General features: G+C 42.1%; 1 protein-coding gene across 1 annotated transcript in view; it reads left to right on the top strand.

Annotated features, from left to right (window-relative positions):
- LOC139576561 (hexokinase-2-like) overlaps positions 1-16,511 on the top strand; it is a 64,079-nt gene that overhangs the window by 13,064 nt on the left and 34,504 nt on the right. The window contains exon 2 of the mRNA XM_071402787.1: positions 1,722-1,884. Coding sequence (XP_071258888.1) covers positions 1,722-1,884 — 163 coding nt within the window. The remainder of the gene's footprint in view (positions 1-1,721; positions 1,885-16,511) is intronic.

Here is a 16,511-nt window from a genome sequence, read left to right on the forward strand (position 1 = left end):
AGAGCCTTCTGGTCAAAAGTTGTGTGTGTGTGTAACTACATGCATACAGTGCCATTCGGGACTCAGCCACTGTACCAGGGTCTTACCTTACTTAGTGGCGCTGGGCCACGTGATTGTGCAAGGCAGCAGTCTACCACTTTTAGCCTATACATGCTGATATCATTGATATGTTGCAGTTTGCCGGCTTTTACTGTAGACAGCTAGGTCTAGCCATTTGAGACAAATACAATAAAGCCATAATATTTAGTTTGTGGTTTGCTAGACCTTTTCACTCGTCTCGTGTTCCCCCTTCCTCCAGTCACGTGCTCCTTGCTGCCGGACACGTTTTGCAAGTCTGAGGTTCCTGGTATTTAGAGTAATGTGGTTGGGCTATGTGTGAAATCAGCTGCTTGTACAGTTCTTATGGCTGCTGCCTAGCAGAGTTATTCAGTTCCTGGAGTTGGAGCCAACCAGTAATGCAGGGGGTGGGGTTAGTTAGCCCTGGGGAAATGTGACTTCCAGTACAATAACATTTTATCGGAGGTTTGAGTTGAGGCCTACAGAGGTAGTCCAGATTTGGCTTTGACAGTGAAATGGGTCTAGGACTATTGTAGACGACGTGCCTAACAAATAAGATAGATAATTATGATTTTCCATTGTGTAGTCTCTCTGTTGACTGCTTGTCTGTAATGTCACCCAGACTATGGAAACAGTCACTCTGTTCAGATTCTGAACCATTACTATTATCATGACAAAGCGGGCATTACCACATGACTGTTGGCATTTCAGCCAGGGGAGATTGTAGTATGATAAGATGTAATGCCACTGTCCCTATTGGCTCCGGACCATAGCTACACACACACACACACACACACACACTAGGGTTTCCATTAAGAAAATGTGGCGCCGAACAACGTGACCGGGAAGATTTTAATTTACCGACCATTTGAGAAATTTACCAGACTCATATGCATTGGGTGTGTAACCCATTAGGGCATCCACCCACTGTGCTCAGAATGACAGGATTCACATTTTAGATTATGGTAATTAATCTGAACAGAACATGCAACTCCTGTAATAAAGCAGCCAATAAGACATCATTTTTGAAACATTTGCCAGGTAGGATATTTAACGATGGATGGCCTACCTTGTTAAATAAAGGTGAATTTAAAAAATAAAAGCATGACGGTCAAATGTATTTCCTGCAATGAATGAAAAGCATTATTTTGCAATGGAATTTTTTGTCTCCTGGTTATTTTGTCCAGAAACGGTTTAATCAGCTAACGGAAACCCTGACACACACTCACACTAATTGAACACAACATTATGTAGGCTAACTTCAGTGGTAAAGCGACAAAATATAGACACAAGCTTATAACCACGTAAGCAAATATCTAGGCCTAAACAAACAGATGATGGTTCCTTTGCATAGCTACTGATGTCACTGCATGGCAACCCTCATGAGCATTGGATACTCATGTCAGACGTAGTTCGTAATCAATAGGGAATATTGGTTCATATTTATCCTAGCTTGCTGTCCAGGGTGTGCACTGGTACATCAAGCTGCCTCATGCTACAGAATCAGGAGATCAGCTCCTACCCTATGAGCCTTTCTGGATCAAACAAGGCTTACTCATCCATCTTCCTATCTCGCTCGCTCCCTTTCCTAAGGTCAGTTGGATAAATACTTGTAGCACCTCCAGTTGCTAGCTTACTCTAGCTTACTCTCTCTTTTTCTCAAGGTGGATAAATACCTGTACCACCTGCGGTTATCGGACGAGAACCTGATGGACGTGTCGGTGAGATTCCGACGGGAGATGGACAAGGGTCTGGGCCGGGACTCCAACCCCACGGCCGCTGTCAAGATGCTGCCCACGTTTGTGCGTTCCACCCCTGATGGGACAGGTGAGAGCATTGGGGGAGGGGGCTTGACTGACAGCTGTTGAGTAATTTTTATTTATTTAGATTGAGTTGTAAATATAGATTCCAAACCCACAACTGGTTTGTGGGTTTCCTAAGAGCTCTATTTTCATGTCATCTGACCAAAGCACTGCCTGGAGTTTGAAAAACTGCATTGGCACTTGGATTGGATCTGACACTATGGTCAGATGACGTGAAATAGAGCTCTTCGGTCACGCGCACCAATGGTGGGTTTGGTGTTGAAAAACAGAAACGTATGCAAAAAATTACTTCGTACCTACGGTAAAATATGGTGGTGGATCTTTGATATGAGTCAAGGGCATCATGAACTTTACCAAATACCAGGAACCTGTTTGCCTCTCCCAGGAGGCTGACACATGGCTGCAAGTTGATCTCCCAGCAAGACAACCCCAAGCACAAAGAAATGGTTAATTGACCACAAAATCAACCTTTTGCAATGGGCTTCTCAGTATTCATATTTGAAAACCTGTGGTTTGAATTGAAGAGGGGAGTCCATAAGTGCAGATCAAGGATCTGGAAAGATTCTGTATGGCGATCCCTCCCAACGTGTTCTCCAATCTCATAAAATATTTTAGAAAAAGTCTGTGTCGTTATCCTCGCAAGGGAAGGTGCTAGATTTTTGAAAACGGGGTTAACAATAATTTTGACTAGAGGTCAACCGATTAATCGCAATGGCCGGTTAATTAGGGCCGATTTCAAGTTTTCATAACAATCGGAAATCGGTATTTTTGGACACCGATTTGGATAATTTTTTTAATTTTTTAATTTTTTTACACCTTTATTTAATCTTTATTTAACTTCTCTAGGATATGTGGGACGCTAACGTCCCACTTGGCCAAAAGCCAGTAAAAATGCAGAGCGCCAAATTCAAATATATTACTATAAAAATCTAACTTTCATGAAATCACACATGAAAGACACCAAATTTAAAGCTACACTTGTTGTGAATCCAGCCAACATGTCTGATTTCAAAAAGGATTTACGGCGAAAGCACCACAAACGATTGTTAGGTCAGTAGATAGCCACAGAAAAACACAGCCATTTTTCCAGCCAAAGAGAGGAGTAACAAAAAGCAGAAATAGATAAAATGAATCACTAACCTTTGATGATCTTCATCAGATGACACTCATAGGACTTCATGTTACACAATACATATATGTTTTGTTCGATTAAGTTCATATTTATATCCAAAAATCTGAGTTTAGGCGGGACGCTACTGTCTCACTTGGCAAAAAGCCAGAGAAAATGCAGAGCGCCAAATTCAAATATATTACTATAAAAATCTAACTTTCATTAAATCACACATGAAAGATACCAAATTAAAGCTACACTGGTTGTGAATCCAGCCTACATGTCAGAATTCAAATAGGCTTTTTGGCGAAAGCAAACGATGCTATTATCTGAGTTAGCACCATTGTAAACAAAGAGAGATAAGCATATAGCGTTTCAAACGTCACTGGCTCTGAGACTTGGAGTAGTTTTCCCCTTGCTCTGCATGGGTAACGCTGCTTCGAGGGTGGCTGTTGTCGATGTGTTCCTGGTTCGAGCCCAGGTAGCGGCGAGGAGAGGGATGGAAGCTATACTGTTACACTGGCAATACTAAAGTGCCTATAAGAACATCCAATAGTCAAAGGTATATGAAATACAAATGGTATAGAGAGAAATAGTCCTATAATTCCTATAATAACTACAACCTAAAACTTCTTACCTGGGAATATTGAAGACTCATGTTTAAAGGAACCACAGGCTTTCATATGTTCTGAGCAAGGAACTTAAACGTTAGCTTTCTTACATGGCACATATTGCACTTTTACTTTCTTCTCCAACACTTTGTTTTTGCATTATTTAAACCAAATTGAACATGTTTCATTATTTAAGGGTAAATTGATTTTATTGATGTATTATATTAAGTTAAAATAAGTGTTCATTCAGTATTGTTGTAATTGTCATTATTACAAATACATTTAAAAAATCGACCGATTAATCGGTATCGGCTTTTTTTGGTCCTCCAATAATCGGTATCGGCTTTTTTTGGTCCTCCAATAATCGGTATCGGCTTTTTTTGGTCCTCCAATAATCGGTATCGGCGTTGAAAAATCATAATCGGTCGACCTCTAATTCAGACCCCCTTGACTTTTTCCACATTTTGTTATGTTACAGCATTATTCCAAAATATATTACTTTTTTTCTTCATCCGTCTCCACACCATACCCCATAATGATGAAGAAAAAAGGTTTAGATTTTTTTTTGCTGATTTGTTAAAAAATAAGGAATAATCACATTTATGTAAGTATTCAGACCCTTAACTCAGTACTTTGTTGAAGCACCTTTGGCAGCAATTACAGTATCGTGTCTTCTTGGGTATGACGCTACAAGCTTGGCACACCGGTGTTTTGGGGAGATTCTCCAAAAGTATAGTATTGTCCTCTCAAGCTCTCAAGTCTCTTCAGAGATGTTCGATCGGGTTCAAGTCCGGGTTCAGACGTTGTCTTGGCTGTGTGCTTAGGGTCGGTGTCTTGTTGGAAGGTGAACTTTCACCCCAGTCTGGCATCCTGAGTGCTCTGGAGCAGGGTTTCGTCAAGGATCTCTCTGTTCATCTTTCCCTCGATCTTGACTATTCTCCCAGCCCCTGACAGTCCCTGCCTCTGAAAAACATCCCCAAAGCATCATGCCGACACCACCATGCTTCACCGTAGGGATGGCGCCATGTTTCCTCCAGATGTGATGCTTGCCATTGTACGCTTGGGCCTAAATCTTGGTTTCTTCAGACCAGAGAATCTTGTTTCTCATGGTCTGTGAGTCTTTGGGTGACTCTCGGCAAATTCCAAGCAGGCTGTCGTACTGAAGACTGGTTTCCGTCTGGCCAGTCTACCATAAGGCGTGATTGGGGTGCTGCAGAAATGGTTGTCCTTCTGGAAGGTTCTCCCATCTCCACAGAGGAGCTCTGTCAGTGACCATCGGGTTCTTGGTCACCTCCCTGACCGAGGCCCTTCTCCCCGGATTGCTCAGTTTGGCCAGGTGGCCAGCTCTAGGAATTGGTGGTTCCAAACTTCTTCCATTTAAGAATGATGGAGGCCACTGTGTTCTTGGGGACCTTCAATGCTGCAGAAATGTTTTGGTGCTCTTCCCCAAATCTGTGCCTCAACACAATCCTGTCTCGGAGCTGTACGGACTATTTCTTTGACTTCATGGCTTGGTTTTTGGTCTGACATGCACTGTAAACTACGGGACCTTATATAGACAGGTGGTGCCTTTCCAAATCATGTCCAATCAATTGAATTTACCACAGGTGGACTCCAAGTTGTAGAAACATCTCAAGGATGATCAGTGGTAACAGGATGCACCTGAGCTCAATTTCGAGTTTCATGGCATTTACTTATGTAAATATGTTATTTCTGTTTTCTTTTTAATACATTTGCTTAAGTGTCTCTTCTGTTTTCACTTTGTCATTGTGGGGTATTGTGTATAGATTGCTGAGGATCTTTAAAAACTTTTTTGGTCATTGCAGGCAATCTATTTTAGATAAAAGCTGTAAAGTGGGAGAAGTCGGATCTGAATACTTTCCGAAGGCTCTTTATCTAGCTAGCTCTGGCCCAATCCGAAGTGTTTTTATTTAGCCTGTATTTAACTAGGAAGTCCCATTGGTGTCAAAAGACCTCTTTCTCCAGAGAGACCTGGCCTTCAAGCCTTGGACTTGTAATGCACTGTAATTTGATTATTCAAGGAAATGGCACAACCCATACTCTGAGTTGCTATTTACAATTACCATACCATGGGGGAAACACAGGGGAGTTCTCATAGACTTGTTAGCTGACAACGTCATGAAAACAATGCACACACTTCAATGGGGCAGAAGGCAATGTGTTATTGGGATTCTGGATGGCCAGATGGCGGCAACTTGTTTTTGTTGCTAGCCATGTGGGAAATTGTAGGTGGCTCGTTTCAGCTAGATTTTTCAGCTAGAATTATCTTTTTCTTGATACCATGTCTTGTTTTGACTGATGTCACGTTTATGCTAATATGGCTAAAATTTACTAGCTAGCTAACCAATAACTGTAACGATTTGAGAGAAGTGCTCATTGTGCAAATGTATTTGTTTTCAATAAATATTAGATACGAAATATAGTTTACATGTGTCAACAATCTAAGCCAACCCCGTCTGTTACGCACACTCCGGTTTTGTTGTTAAACAACCAACCCGTCTACAGACCAGCAGCAAAAAAAATCTTACACTCATAAGGAACATGTAAATGTATTTCACACACATTTTGGATTATAATTGGATTGAAAGTCTCACGAATGTCCTGCTTAATATGTTTGTTATCGTTGCAAATCAACTGCATTACACCAAAACAAATAAACACTTAATCCAATAAAATGGCACTTTGGCTAGCTTTGCTACCACCCTATATCAATGAGCGTTAGCATTTCAGCAAACAACTGCTGCATCCAAAATAGGAATTTTGCAACTAGCACGACCAAATATAATTTTTGTGACTGTTCAAGCAATAATCAAAACAACGTAAGCCTATGAGAACCCCGGGAAGTGTTTTTGTTTGGAAGTAATGACTTTGTAAATCTAGGATAGGTTGAATGGGTGCGGATTGTGAATGGAAGTTAAATTTTTTCACAGTGGCCGTTGTACTTGTTTAGGACACGATTAGCGGCTTGAAGTGTGCTTAAACATTTCAACTATGGACAGTTCTGTAATTTGCCGAGATGAATAGGATGTTGGAGTTTTCTGATTGATTAACCCCTTTTAGATGTTTTATTAGGATGCCGATTTAGCTGATGCCATCATGACATCTACTCTTGGGGTCCGACTCATAACTAAAAATACATTACAGACAAAAATATAATTTACATTCAAATGACCAATTTTAGCTAATGAGAGTATGCTGGTGAAGAAGGGCACATATAACATCTGAGCTCTGTTACAATATCCATCCACACTAGTGTACCACTAAGAAGGAAACAGTGAATTGGGCATGCACTCTACCGGTAGGGCTATGCTGCATGAACATTGTAATGTGAAGCCTTGAGTCCCAGCTGCGTTTTCCCAGAGTTAGACCGGTGTTAGTGATTTGTGACCGGGGCAGGTGGCATATCCAAAAACACTCTCAGAGACTGGGGAAGGTGATTTATCATTGGAGACTGAAGAGGTGACCAGGCCAAACCTATTTGCCCAGCCTGTTGACTCGGGTCATTATTGGCACATTAAACCCCAACCTAGCAGATAAGTGTCTATCCAACTGAACCACTTATCTCTCGCTCTCGCTCTCGCTCTCGCTCTCTGCACCACTGTCTTTGTTCTCAAGTCATGGTTTTATTTTCTATCTAAAGAAATGTTCCTTAAGTTGAGACTGACCTTTTGATCAAGTATTCCTCAGTTTGAAAATGACATTCAAATTAAAAGGGCATTGAAATGTTAGGCTAGTCACTTAACGAATGTGACAGGATTCAAAACATATAGATTTTATACTTTTTTATTGAGTTGAATAAAACCTCTGGGTGTGATAATTAACATTGTGTTTGTCTGGTTGTTATGCATTAAAGAGGAATGTCAGTCCATTGAAAGATTCACCACTTTATCTCATGAAACTGTTATAGATGATACACAGGATTAAACATGATTTTTTTTGCATTGTTATTTCAGAATGTATAATGTAGCTGCAGTACATTTGAGTAATTTAGCAGACGCTCTTATCCTAAGCAACGTACAGTTAGTGCATTCATCTTAAGATAGCTACACGTCATAGTAAGTACATTTCTCCTCAAAGTAGTTATCAGCAAAGTCAGAGCTAGTAAGGGGGGGTAAAACATCAAGTGTGAGTGTTGGTTCACGAAAGGCATTTTATTTATTTTCTAGAAATGTTTTATGGAGAGGCAAGGGGAATAATGGTGGAATGAGTGTTTTCACAGTAATACTTATCCGCCAGTGTTGTGATTGGCTACGATATTTGCCTATTGATTTTCTCCCGCCGGCTTCTGTTGTCAAAATGGGAAAGCTGTTCTGTTTTGACTTTGACTGTGTTGTCTAGTGGAAACCCGGTGTATGTCAATGTAGAATTCGCTTTGTCCCTTCCTGGTTGCTAAAACTCTACACTGTTCGCTCAATGGCAGTTTGTTGAAGAATACAAGCACTGAATAGTGCAGGGAGTCATTGTACCATCTAAACTGGTGGACCAAAACTGAAAGTAAAAGGCTCAAAATGCAAGTCTCCACTATGTTATGGGGAAGTGGGATGAGGAGATTTTGTTATGATTGCAGACTTGTGCTGTTGCAATTCGCCTAGCCCCCTAATGGGAGAAATTCTGAGAAATCTGTAGCACATTTAAAGGCCATGGGTATGTTATTGGCAATAGGTGAAAAGACCAAACACTTTTCAAAGAGGAATGTGGTGGCAAGGAGTCTACTGCTTCATGGTCAGTCCTCTCAGTGGCTGTAATGAAATTCATTTTAGTCTCACCCATGATTCCCCCCCCCCCCCCCCACAGCTCCAATTAGTCTAGAGGAGCCAGACCTTGGGTAACGCCACAAGATCTGGGTAGGATGTTAACTACTCCCGGACTTTTAGAAATGGGGAGAGGGGGATCTCAGACAATTTCCCCCAACAAATCATGAGTTTGGGTAGGTGGGGCTTAAAATGCGGGCGGGAATTGTGCTCATGGAAAAGATTCCCCTCGTAAACAGGTGGACCAAATGCGGACGCAGATGGCTAGCTAGGCTTAGCAGGGAAGAAAGACTGGCAGTCTGCTCTGGATGAGGTGAGGAACTTCTCCTCGTTATAATTATGGCACATAAATCATCATACCATTTCAAAATGTTAACAAACCTTCTATACTAAAAGGGTCATATTAGATGACTTCAACGTTTTACAGGTTGCATTCTGGTAGCTACCAACTTATGCTAGCTAGCTACCTAGCATTGTTAAGCCCATATTCCTCCAGCAAGCTAATAATAGCTTTAGCTTGCTTACTAGCCCTTGGTAATGTATGTTTTTGTTATAAATTAGCCAGTTAGCTAGCTCTACTACAGGCTAAACATTTCCCTTCACTGTAGTTATTCATGTTTCTGCTTGAATGCCCTGTTTACATAAACCAATCACCCATGCATTCTACTGTAGCATGCTAGCAGATACCCATAGACTTCCAGTTAGCATTGGCTCAAGAAACTACTTCTAACTTCCATCTTCCCAGACAAACACAAAAATTGTATCCAAAATCCCGAAGTATGCCTTTAATTGGACGCAAATTGAAAGGAACTAACCAAAACCAGCAGACGCATGACCCTCCATGAATTTAGTAACACCCCTGATCGAATTCAACATTTAGTAATGTAAAGAGAACTGAGCGCATGTACAAAAATCCATACATTTTTGGGTGAAATTGAGTGAAGGTGTTTCTGTTTCCATCCTTTGTCGCCTGGTGCGGTAGAACAATTATTCAGCCTCAGTAGCATAACTCTGGATAGCTGGCGTTCTGTAAACAGTGAAAGGACATTTTCAGACTGGATCTGACATTTTGAAACATATCTAGTGTCCCACCTGGCCAACATCCGGTAAATTTGCAGGGCGCCAAATTCAAAATACGGGAATACACATAATAAGCATTCATAAAATATGCAAGTGTTATACATTGGCTTAAAGATGAACTTCTTGTTAATCCAGCCGCTGTGTCAGATTTCAAAAAGGCTTCACGGCGAAGGATACCATGCGATGATCTGAGGACAGCGGCCCGTGTAAAAAAAAAAAAGAAAAAAGAAAAGAAGAAAAAAAAGCATACAAACATTTACCAGCCAAGTAGAGGAGTCACTAAAGTCAGAAATAGCAATAAAATGTATCACTTACCGTCGATGTTCTTCATATGGTTGCACTCACAAGACTCCCAGTTACACAGTAAATGTTTGTTTTGTTCGATAAAGTTCCTCTATGTCCCAAAAACTCTGTTTTGTTGGTGCGTTTTGTTCAGTAATCCAATGGCTCCAAGGCTGTCACAACAGGCAGACGAATACATACTAAAAGTACCGGTAAAGTTCGTCGAAACAACATGTCAAACGATGTGTATAATTAATCCTCAGGTTGTTTGTCTTTATAATCAATAATATTTCAACCGGACAATACCGTTTTCAATAGAAAGGAAAAATAACAAACGAGCACGCAAAATCAGGTCTGCAAAGTTCCTCTGTCCTCTGACCAAAATGGCTGTTTACTCATCGTTTTTCAAAATAAAAGCCTGAAACCATGTCTAAAGACTGTTGACATCTAGTGGAAGCCATAGGAACGGCAATCTGATTCCTAACCCATTGGATTCTCTATAGGCATTGAGTTGAAAACAGCCACATGAAAATAATTCCACTTCCTGGATGGATTTTTCTCAGGTTTTCGCCTGCCATATCAGTTCTGTTATACTCACAGACATTATTTTAACAGTTTTGGAGACTTTAGTGTTTTCTATCCAAATCTACCAATTATATGCATATCCTAGCTTCTGGGCCTAAGTAACAGGCAGTTTACTTTGGGCACGCTTTTCATCCAGAGGTGAAAATACTGCCCCCTACCCTAGAGGTTAAAAACTTTCTTTGCACAATATAGCAGGCCCACAATCGCCATCTTCATATTCAACATCACACTCTGGTTTGGTTCCTAACCTTCACCAACCAGGCCAGAAAGTAGTCCAACCCAGTAAGCGCGCACATTTTCTGACTTATGAAATTGAGTTAGGAATATGTACTGTAGAGATTGTTTGCACATGGGCAAGATGTCACCTGGATTTAAGAATAGCATTTTGCTCCGTAGTCAACGTATGCCATTGGAGATCTGTAGCATCTCACCCTTGTTGACTTTGTAGAACCATTCAGTTGAGTGCATTTGTGGCACAGCTTGGGTTTGAGTGGGGGCCGGCTGACTTGGGTCTGTTGTCATCCACATTACCATGGATGTAGAGGAGTTGTCACAGCGGTGTAGTACTACTGATATTGATTACCGCATTGTTGGGAAAGAGTTGGCAAGAAAGGCATTTCACTGTACTTGTGCACGTGACAATAACTTAACTTCTTGAATGCTGCCTTCATCTTCTCTGCATCCTACAGCAGTAAAGAGAGGGGAAGAGATTACAATTTGCATGCTGTGCTGGGTGCCATGGTGATGGTAGGCATCGCCATTGCTCCTGCAGGGGCTTCTGCTGCCACTGTATAGTGAGTGGTCTGTTTTCATTCTCCTCTGTCCCCTGGTGCAGTGGAATAATTATTGTTCAGCCTCAGTAGCATGATTCTGGATAACTGGTGTTCTGTAAAACATAAAAGGATATGTAGACGGGACACTTTTCAGACTGTATCTGTCATTTTCAAATAAATCTTTCTGATTTAAACACTGCATTTGCATACTATAACACCCCCACAACCTCCATTCTCATACTCCAGTGTTTTCCTCATACTCCAGTGTTTTCCTCATACTCCAGTGTTTCCCATTAGCGCTGGCTGCCGGCTAATCAGCAGGTTACTTTTTCCACTTCATATTAACTAGGCTACAGTGCATTCGGAAAGTATTCAGAACTCTTGAGTTTTTCCACATTTGTGTTACGTTACAGCTTTGTTAAAATTGATGAGAAAAAAAACAACAATTTAATCAATCGACACGCTACGCCATAATGACAAACAAAAACAGTTTTTGAGACATAAAAAAAAAAAAAAAGAGAATCAAATTTTATTGGTCACATGCACATGGTTAGCAGATGTTATTGCGAGTGTAGCGAAATGCTTGTGCTTCTAAACTCAGCAAAAAAAGAAACGTCCTCACTGTTAACTGCGTTTATTTTCAGCAAACTTAACATGTGTAAATATTTGTTTGAACATAACAAGATTAAACAACTGAGACATAAACTGAATAAGTTCGACAGACATGTGACTAACAAATTGAATAATGTGTTGCTGAACAAAGGGGGGGGTAAAAAAAAATCAAAAGTAACAGTCAGTGTCTGGTGTATCTGGTGTGGTCACCAGCTGCATTAAGTACTGCAGTGCATCTCATCCTCATGGACTGCACCAGATTTTTCAGTTCTTGCTGTGAGATGTTACCCCACTCTTCCACCAAGGCACCTGCAAGTTCCCGGACATTTCTGGGGGGAATGGCCCTCGCCCTCACCCTCCGATCCAACAGGTCCCAGACGTGCTCAATGGGATTGAGATCCGGGCTCTTCGCTGGCCATGGCAGAACATTGACATTCCTGTCTTGCAGGAAGTCCTGCACAGAACGAGCAGTATGGCTGGTGGCATTGTCATGCTGGGGGGTCATGTCAGGATGATCCTGAAGGAAGGGTGCCACTTGAGGGAGGAGGATGTCTTCCCTGTACCGGACAGCGTTGAGATTGCCTGCAATGACAACAAGCTCAGTCCGATGATGCTATGACACACCGCCCCAGACCATGATGGACCCTCCACCTCCAAATTGATCCCGCTCCAGAGTACAGGCCTCGGTGTAACGCTCATTCATTCGACGATAAACGCGAATCCGACCATCACCCCTGGTGAGACAAAACTGCGACTCCTCAGTGAAGAGCACTTTTTGCCAATCCTGTCTGGTCTAGCGATGGTGAGTTTGTGCCCATAGGCAAAATTGTTGCCGGTGATGTCTGGTGAGGACCTGCCTTACACAAGGCCTACAAGCCCCCAGTCCAGCCTCTCAGCCTGTTGCGGACAGTCTGAGCACTGTCCGTGTAACTTGGGCAGTTGTTGTTGCCATCCTGTACATGTCCCACAGGTGTGATATTCGGATGTACCGATCCTGTGCAGGTGTTGTGACACGTGGTCTGCAACTGCGAGGACATCTGCAGTCCTCATGCCTCCTTGCAGCATGCCTAAGCACGTTCACGCGGATGAGCAGGGACCCTGGGTATCTTTCATTTGGTGTATTTCAAAGTCCGTAGAAAGGCCTCTTTAGTGTCCTCTAAGTTTTCATAACTGTGGCCTTAATTGCCTACCGTCTAGTAGAGGTCGACCGATTAATCGGAATGGCTGATTATATTCCAATCCACGAGGAGACTGCGTGGCAGGCTGACCACCTGTTACGCGAGTGCAGACAGCAAGGAGCCATGGTTAGTTGCTAGCTAGCATTAAACCTATCTTATGAAAAACAATCAATCTTAACATAATCACTAGTTATCTACACATGGTTGACGATATTACCAGTTTAACTAGCTTGTCCTGCATTGCATATAATCAATGCGGTGCCTGAAATTGTCACTTCTCTTGCGTTCAGTGTAAGCAGAGTCAGGGTATATGCAGCAATTTGGGCCGCCTGGCTCGTTGCAAACTGTGTGAGAACCATTTCTTCCTAACAAAGACTGCTTTTTTTACATGGCACATATTGCACTTTTCCAACACTGTGTTTTTGCATTATTTAAACCAAATTGAACAGGTTTCATTATTTGAGACTAAATTGATTTTATTTATGTATTATATTAAGTTAAAATAAGTGTTCATTGTTCATTCAGTATTGTTGAAATTGTCATTATATAGATAGCTAGATCTATCTAAATCGGCCGATTTAATCGGTACCGGCTTTTTTTTGGTCCTCCAATAATCGGTATCGTCGTTAAAAAATCATAATCCGTCAGCCTCTAGTCTATAAGCTGTTAGTGTCTTAATGACCGGTACACAGGTGCATGTTCATGAATGGTTCATTGAACAAGCATGGGAAACAGTGTTTAAACCCTTTAAAATGAAGATCTGTGAAGCTATTTGGATTTTTACAAATTATCTTTGAAAGGACGGGTCCTGAAAAAGGGACCTTTCTTTTTTTGCTGATTTTATCTATCTCACTCACTACCGGTCAAGATTTTTTACATTTACATTACATTTAAGTCATTTAGCAGACGCTCTTATCCAGAGCGACTTACAAATTGGTGCATTCACCTTATGATATCCAGTGGAACAACCACTTTACAATAGTGCATCTAACTCTTTTAAGGGGGGGGGGGGGGGGGTTAGAAGGATTACTTTATCCTATCCTAGGTATTCCTTAAAGAGGTGGGGTTTCAGGTGTCTCCGGAAGGTGGTGATTGACTCCGCTGACCTGGCGTCGTGAGGGAGTTTGTTCCACCATTGGGGTGCCAGAGCAGCGAACAGTTTTGACTGGGCTGAGCGGGAACTGTACTTCCTCAGAGGTAGGGAGGCGAGCAGGCCAGAGGTGGATGAACGCAGTGCCCTTGTTTGGGTGTAGGGCCTGATCAGAGCCTGAAGGTACGGAGGTGCCGTTCCCCTCACAGCTCCGTAGGCAAGCACCATGGTCTTGTAGCGGATGCGAGCTTCAACTGGAAGCCAGTGGAGAGAGCGGAGGAGCGGGGTGACGTGAGAGAACTTGGGAAAGTTGAACACCAGACGGGCTGCGGCGTTCTGGATGAGTTGTAGGGGTTTAATGGCACAGGCAGGGAGCCCAGCCAACAGCGAGTTGCAGTAATCCAGACGGGAGATGACAAGTGCCTGGATTAGGACCTGCGCCGCTTCCTGCGTGAGGCAGGGTCGTACTCTGCGAATGTTGTAGAGCATGAACCTACAGGAACGGGTCACCGCCTTGATGTTAGTTGAGAACGACAGGGTGTTGTCCAGGATCACGCCAAGGTTCTTAGCACTCTGGGAGGAGGACACAATGGAGTTGTCAACCGTGATGGCGAGATCATGGAACGGGCAGTCCTTCCCCGGGAGGAAGAGCAGCTCCGTCTTGCCGAGGTTCAGCTTGAGGCCCTATAGAGGTAATGGGTCAGGGGTCATGTAGGCCAAGGTTTTTTTTTTTTCCTGTCTGAGGTTCTTATTGTCACTGAGTGTACTGAACATGTAACAGGCATGTTTTCCTACGGGGTCTTTGAATTCCCCTAATTCTCTTTAGAGAATAGTCTTTGCACTGGAATATTTGGTGACATATGTATTGCAAGGTATTGCATACCTCATTTAGTTTCTTTGTAGTATGCAAGTGTAATTCAGCAGGGGAGAATGTAACAGGGTTGGTTATGTTTCCACTTGCCTCTAAAGAAATGTGTATTTGATGTTCAAGCATTCTTATTGGTTAGTTCAACTCTGATGACAATAAGGGGTGTTGTGATTGGCCCCGCTTCCAGATAGGGGGAGATCGCGAACGTCAGGTCTTCCCAGTATGAAAATGTGATGCAAGGGGTAGGTCACGTTCTGAATACTGTTTTCTATTTTCTATTTTACAATGTGTACAAGTTTGCTGTACGTTACTGATTTTATACATGTGTGGGTATATGGTACCTGTTAGGGATTGAGGGGCTTTCTGGGATGTGCTTTGGCATATGATTGCTGTAAATAATTGTGTTAGCTAGCATACACCGATGTCATGGTCACATAAGCCACGGCTAACACAGTTGTCTTCATGCTACAGATTTTGCCATCGACAGCCATCAACACTGTTAAGCCCTGCACAACTAACGTGCTGTTTCCAATTTAACAACAGGTATTTACACATGTTATACTTTGTATTGTATTTTTGTATTTTGTTGGCCCAGTATGAAAATGTGATGCAAGGGATTTTGCCATCGACAGCCATCAACACTGTTAAGCCCTGCACAACTAACGTGCTGTTTCCAATTTAACAACAGAAATAAATGATGCTCAACTGGGACCACTGGCCGAAGTGATTTATTATTTTAAAACACAACGCATGGAGAGTACACTATACATCTAAACATTTTAGAACACATACTCATTCAAGGGTTTTTCTTAGTAAAAATGTATTTTTCTACATTGTAGAATAATAGTGAAGACATCAAAACTATGTAATAGCACATGGAGTCATGTAGTTACCAAAGTGTTAAACAAATCAAAATATATTTGAGATTGTTAATGCTGGTGAGTTATCCAGAACTTATTTCTGGCTGTATGTAATAAAACAAACGTTCTGTGCTAATAATGTAAGAAATGACACACACACACACACAAGCAAAATACTGTATGGTTGCTTAGGAGCTAGAAGCAGAGATGCCATGTCTGTCTGCGCCATCTTACTTCATTATTCAATAATTTCGCTGTGAATTTCGGATGTAATCAAGGCATTCGAGGCCGGCTACTCTATGCAATTGTGGAAAACACTGATATTCAGTATAACACTCTGGTCCATAGCCAGTCTGGGGAGCAGAGGTTATAGCATGACATAACCAGGTAACTAGAACAGCATGTACAGGCCCATACTGTTCCTAAACTCTCATCCAGTCTGAGGAGCATACACAACGTACAACAGCCAGTTATTACCCAGAGGTTATAACATGACACAGCCAATTATTACTGAAACGCTCACCTCTAGGGCCTCCAGGGTGTTGGTGTCGAGCTGACACGCCTACTGCACCGCATCATGAAACGTCCCCTCTGTGGGTTCCTGCAGTGTTGGGCATTATGCCTTCACCCCCTAGAAAACACCAGCAGAGCGAACCTGGGAAACAGTCAGGGGTCTGGGGTTAGATATGACCACACCAAATGGGTGTAGTAGTATGTACATATTGAACCTGTTTGCAACATCACTGGTCTGCTTTGCCATTTGATTCATTGCTCCTTTTTGGTCAGATTGTTGTAGAAGAGAAAGTGAT

This window comes from Salvelinus alpinus, chromosome 5 (genome assembly GCF_045679555.1).
Source record: "Salvelinus alpinus chromosome 5, SLU_Salpinus.1, whole genome shotgun sequence".
In the NCBI taxonomy this organism is placed as follows: Eukaryota; Metazoa; Chordata; class Actinopteri; order Salmoniformes; family Salmonidae; genus Salvelinus; species Salvelinus alpinus.